Below are 6081 nucleotides of genomic sequence, written 5' to 3'. Positions count from 1 at the left end.
AAAATAACTTTTTAATGTTCTACAAAAAAAAAAAGTCACATGGAAGTGAACCTGATAGCCATCTTCAGCTGCTGCCTCGCTTCTTAGGCATCAACAACAGTCCAGCACTAAGACCAGGCAATACCACATAGAAAATGAAAGGTGATGGATCTATTGACATGTTTTCCAAAGTCCCAGAGAACCAGTTCTTCCGGGCTGCTAAGCTCATGGAAAATCACTTGGATTCTGAAATTCAGAAACTGGATCAGGTCAATGAAGACGAATTTGACCTCCTCAAAGAAAAGAGACTGGCAACACTGAGGAAAGTCCAACAGCAGAAACAGAATGGCTTTCTAAAGGACATAGCTAATACAGAGAAATTCCTAGTGAGAGAGACTTTTTTTTCAAGAAGTGAAGGAGAGTGGAAAGGTGGTTTGCCATTTCTACAGGGATTCCACATTCAGGTGAAAAATGTTAGGCGGACATTTGGCAGTACTTTCCAAGAAACATAGTGAAACCTTTGAACTTTTTGGAGCTGAATGTGGAAAAAGTGCCATTTCTTTGTGAGAGACTGCCCATCAAAGTCATCGCCACACTAGCACTCTTCAAAGACGTGAAAATGCAGGATGATGTTGGATTTACTGACCTAGAAAGTACAGATGACTTCATTACAGAGACTGTAGAGTGGAGGCTAGGTTGTTCTCATACTATTAACTACAGTGGAAATTTGATGGAGCCACCATCTCAGGGTCAAAAGAAATTTGGGACAAACTTCACAAAGCTGGAAAAGAAAATGATCCGAGGAAAGAAATAGGATTCAGATTCTGATGATGACTATACTCAGCTATAATTCTTTGTGAATGATCTGTTTACTGTCTGTTTACTTGAGATTTAAGTGTGTTTTCTAAATTCTGTTGATTTCAGTACACTGGCATTTAATATTCACATCCTGGAATTTTATACCATTTCATCACATTGCTTGGTGTCCTCACTTTTTTCTATGGGGCTAATGTGTGTAAGTTGAGAAAAACTCTGGAGTGTTTAAACTCCCTGAAAAGGATCTGGATTTTCTAGTTTTGAGACTGGTTTTGTCACGATGAGATTCTGGTATCTTTATACCACTCCCAGAGATAGAAATAGAAATGCAACAAGGCAGTCCAGGACCAATTCTCAGTCAGTGTTGATCACACAACAGGTCAGGTAACATTTACTGATGTAAGACATGCATTTGTAAATGAATTCTAAACACTTCATCATGGAATGCATTTCAAGAATGATTAAAGACTTGCCCATTTATTCTAGATGCAGCACAGCAATGTTGAATTAGCCAATGGCAGCAGGAAGCCGTCAGGTTGTAAACACGTTGCCTTATTTAAAGGATCCTTGTTGCGCACATCTTAAAACATGCATTAGAAAGCAGTCAAGGAAGCAGCCTTGGAATGACAACAGGTGTCCATTGACCCCTCTCAATAAAACAACTGTAAAAAAAATTTAAAGCCATCAAAGTTGGGTAGTGATAGTCAATAGATTATGTAGCTTTTAGTATTTTGAAGATGAAACACCAGCATGAAAAATTTGTGCTAAATGTTTAAGCAGAGAATTTGCTTATAAACAGAAGACAGACTATAACAGACAGGAGAATAGAGGATTCATTTCTTCTATTAATTTATTTGTAATATTTTCATGTAAACCTGGTAATTCCATATACCATTTTAATGTTTTAAAACTAATCAAATCCAATTGTCTATCAATAGATGAACACGTAAAGTGTGGCATATACATAAAATATACTATCACTTGGCCTTAAAAAGGAATGCAGGGCTGGTGAGATGACTCAGCAGGTAAAAGTGCCTGCCCTGCAAACCTGAGGTTCTGAGATCAATCCCTGGAACTCATATAGAGGTCAAAGTACAGAACCAACTTCACAAAGTTGTTCTCTGACCACTACACACATGCTGTAGCACATATGCATCCCCTACCACAATAAAATAAACACAATTTTAAAATAAAAGGGAATGAACTCAGGGGTGGTAGAGCACAATGGTTGTCACAACTCTCAGGAAGCTGAGGCACAAAGATCGTGAGTTTGGGGTTAGCATGAGCTACATAGTAAACTCAAAGTCAGCCTAGACTATATATCAAGACCTTGTCTCAGAAAGCCAGAAGAAAAGGAAAGGAAATGAAATTCTCTCCCGTGCTAGAACATAGATGTACCTCAAAGACAATATGCTAAATACACCTGAGCCAAATGTCCTGGGATTTCACTAAATATGGCACCAAGAAAGACAAGTCCAAACAGACAGAAAATAGAATTATGGTTGATAGGAACTCGAGGGAAAAGTGGGTGGAAGTTAATGTCTAACGTGTAAAGAGCCTCATTCGGAAAGATGAAAAGTTCTGTAGTTGGATCCTTTATATGGTTACACAAAAATATGAATGCATTTCATGGCATAATTAAAACTGGTGCAATGGTTTTTGTTAGGTATATTTCAGCACCATTATACAACTGAATCAAGTTATTTTCACGAAAAACCAGTTATCAAAGAAGGTTGTCGAAAAATAAGTCATTGATTCATAAATGAAAGCTACCTTATTTCCAGGCTGCTTTGAGAAGCCTCTTGGAAATGAACCCATTTCACCAGGGAACTTACCATTGCATGTACCAGAGGGTAAAAGAAATAGTCCTTCTGGGCAAAAACACTTGTAGCCCTTGGGATGGATGGGAGACAAGAGGCACAGGTGGCTACAAGAACCTGGAACACACGCTGGGTACCCGCCTGTTTTAAACAGAAACCATTAGACATAGTTGCAGGTTCCTTGTGAAAACCAGTTCAAAACTCAATATTGAAAAAGAGATAAACTATTTTGCCTTAAGAGGAATCAAAATATACTTGTTGCCATCTAATTGGGTGTGTTGACCTTTGAACTCCAGTGGTCTCCTGACTGTCTTTTAGACCATTGCTTAGGACCAATACAGCTTCAATCAACTGCATCCTCTCCCTTGGAATCAATATAAAATGATTGTCTTGCTAGATTAGAAGACGCCCTTAAAGGGGTCTCAAGCATGTTTAAGTAGCATCATCTGAGTTGAATCTCATGTACAATTTCATGTTAACAAGAGCTTTTAAGTTCTCCAGAGTAACTTTTGACTTCCTTCTGGCAGTGGTTACAGGGCTTTGTTCCATTTTCCTTTATTAGTTGACATGTCAATGAATGTGATCCCACTCTTCTGTAGACAGCTTATGTTTCTAGTACTCCTGGACCCTAAAAGTCTAGATGATGCTTTTGACAGGCAGAAGGCACATGGCTTGGAATGAGTTTTGCCATGGATGATTTGATCAGTTCACCTTACTTAGAAGTCTTGTGTACGATGGGAAGGATAACTAAAATCCCACCCCCAACCCCCAGGATAACACACTCCAATCAGACTGAGGTAGCATCTCAGGCAGTTTCCACATAGCATTCATTCTGATTCATCGGCATTTCAGAAGCAAGCAGGTTACTTACTCTTGGGTTGCTGGGATTTGCGGAGGATTAAGAAAGCAGACACAGAGGCATGGAGCACCTTTCTCTCCTTTGGGCTGTGGGGTGAGGTATGAATCAGTTGTGTTTTATTTGCCCAGAGGAAGGCGTTCTCAAACACAGCCAGTCCTACAGGGTTTTCATCTTCCAAAAACATCCCAGGAAAGGTGTACCTCCCACTGCCATCCACTTTCACCATTTCTATGGACTGAAGGATTAGTCTCATGAGAGAGCGCATTAGCAGAGGTCAACAATACTGATGTCAAAAAAGATTTTTGGATACTGATTAAATATCTCTACATGATATCAAGTTGATAGAAATTCTTTTTAAGATGTGTGGAGTCTGATCTCAGAATCAATGGGTAAGGTGGCTCTTGTTCAGATGTGTTGTATGAGTAGTTACTATGGCTGGTGCTCCACATCTAGACACAGTACCAATGCTATCCATTCACTCTATTCTTCAACTGCTTTGTAAGGTAGACATTCTATTGATTTTCAGAAAAAGCAATGGCTGCTCAAAGAAGTACCACAATCAGCTAAAGTCACAGCTTGGAAATGGGAGAACTGAAAATGTGACTCACAAGGCTGTGTGGTTCTACTTTCAGTCACTGTGTTATCATGTTTTAGCTTGTTGTTTCAAAAATGGGATATCATGAATTGCAATGTTAAGAATTGGAAATTTGAGTACAAGACTCTAAAGTGCCTAAGTAACTGTAGGCTTTCATGGATGTTCTCTGCAACCTTAATTTTTTTTTTTATCTTAGGTACAACGTAGACCATGACATTTGCTACTGTGGCATTTCAATACTGAGTGTTGCATGTCTAGCAAAGCACATCAAGTCTCCCAAGCTGCTGGTGCAGTCTGTTCTAAACAAGATGCTGAGCACTCAAACTTTGGTTTTCTTATTTCTTATTGCCAGAAGTCACTTCATGGAGTTGATACTAGACATAAAAGAAGGGTGTACTTACCTGTAGACCCATCCCAAGCTCTTAGCAAAAGAGGATTGGAGAGATGGCTCAGTGGTTAAGAGGCTCTTACAGAGGACCTAGTTTCAGTAACAAGCACCCATATGGTGGCTAACAACCATCCATACCTCCAGTTCCAGGGAATCTGATGCTCTTTTCAGGCCACCACAGACATTGCACAAAACAGGTACATTTACACACATGCAGGCAAAACACTCCTACAGATACAATCCAAAAAATTTTAAAGAGAGTTACCAGTTCCTCTGGGCCTATCTATGGTACCTCTTTATAACCACTGATCCAGTAGAGCCTGCCAGTCACATGGTCAAGAGTGAGTCCTACAGGGTCCTCTGTGGTCACAACTGCATCTTCCTGTTAGAGCCATCCATTCCTGCAGTTTCAATAGTCCTCAGCCCTTTCTGACCTCGATTTATCCAGTACATGTACCTACAAACCACAGCAGCACACAGTTTCAGAAACAGGCCTCACTGGCATACATAAGCACATTGCTCTCAACATCCCAGCTCACTGAACTCTCTCACAGATGAGCTTTGTCACTGTGCTGCTACCCAAAGCTGGAGATATTTGCTTCCGTATTCATCAGGCATGGAAATTTTGGATTTATAAAATTCACAGCTAAGAATTTTGTGGTACACATGAAATCTAGGTTGAAAAAAGCTGACTTGTCTTCTTACTAATTATCTAAAATGCAAGTGATTTTTGGATACACACACACACACAAAAAAAAAAATAAAATAAAAAAAACAAACAAACAAACACCACTTACTTCTTTGCAGGAAAAACTACTAGCTGCTCCGGCACAAGATCTTTTTCCAAGATTTTGACATAGCCTCTGCCATCACTTAAGCCAGCACAGATGACCCTTGTAGAGCTGCTGGCCCAATACAACTGTCCTGTGAACCAGTCCAAAGAGATACTGTTTACTGGTGTAAGTTCTAGAGACAGGGGAGACAGCATTACACTCCTGCATTCATGTCTAATGTTTACATTGAAAACAGACTTGGACAAAATTCTTGGACAACTTCTGATTTAGAACAATACAGTGAGGCAAATAGGACCCAAGAATAAAGGCCAGAGATGTGCCATGGGGTCTTCAGCATGCATGGGTTGAGGAGAAGAAGGACCTAAGGAGCAGAACCAAAGAGTATGATAGCCGGTGTCCTCAGCTCAGGCATCAGTCATCATAGAAGTCTCCAGGGAACTGTGGCGTGCTCTACCTCATGACTAATCCCACAGTGTGTCTATGTTGCAGGACTGCACCAAGCCTTTCTTTAATACACTGTCTAGTTAATCCCCATTCTCACCTAGTGAGACAAATACTAGCTAGTGATATCATCTTACAGAAAACAGGTCAAAGGAGTTAAGACCTCGCCCAAGTCCATATACTTAGTGATAGGGAAGGCTAACTGTGGCTTGAGGCTACATCCCAAGACTTTCTGTTCTTTTGGATAGCACTTTCAGGTCACAAGCAATGTTCTGTGTTATTCCTATGGAACTATCCTATTGCAGATATATCTCACACTGGGATTTTATACACTCTTATGCTTTGTAACAGGTTAGCCATAGAAGCTCATCCATATGTTTGTTTTATAT

The 6081-nt window shown here is 40.0% G+C and overlaps 2 protein-coding genes and 1 pseudogene across 2 annotated transcripts in view; 1 reads left to right on the top strand and 2 right to left on the bottom strand.

Annotated features, from left to right (window-relative positions):
• Positions 1-134: 134 nt before the first annotated feature.
• Positions 135-829, top strand: LOC103744330 (annotated as a pseudogene).
• A 518-nt stretch (positions 830-1347) lies between these two features.
• LOC103744329 (putative vitellogenin receptor) lies at positions 1348-4520 on the bottom strand. The gene is made up of 4 exons (XM_008846077.1): positions 4471-4520; positions 3487-3709; positions 2631-2756; positions 1348-1457 (listed from the first exon to the last, which is right to left on the bottom strand). The coding sequence occupies exons 1-4, from the start codon at positions 4480-4482 to the stop codon at positions 1348-1350; spliced, it is 471 nt and encodes a 156-aa protein (XP_008844299.1). The 5' UTR covers positions 4483-4520.
• A 92-nt stretch (positions 4521-4612) lies between these two features.
• Positions 4613-6081, bottom strand: part of LOC103744328 (low-density lipoprotein receptor-related protein 8-like) — a 2917-nt gene continuing 1448 nt past the window's right edge. The window contains exons 3-4 of the mRNA XM_008846076.2: positions 5255-5381; positions 4613-4914 (exon numbers count right to left, since the gene is read on the bottom strand). Coding sequence (XP_008844298.1) covers positions 4824-4914; positions 5255-5381 — 218 coding nt within the window. The 3' untranslated portion in view covers positions 4613-4823. The remainder of the gene's footprint in view (positions 4915-5254; positions 5382-6081) is intronic.

The sequence above is a fragment of the Nannospalax galili genome, unplaced genomic scaffold (assembly GCF_000622305.1).
Source record: "Nannospalax galili isolate Female #2095 unplaced genomic scaffold, S.galili_v1.0 scaffold1282, whole genome shotgun sequence".
NCBI classification, from domain to species: domain Eukaryota; kingdom Metazoa; phylum Chordata; class Mammalia; order Rodentia; family Spalacidae; genus Nannospalax; species Nannospalax galili.
The sequence above is the reverse complement of the archived record's forward strand: the minus strand, read 5'-3'. Positions and strand labels throughout refer to the sequence as shown.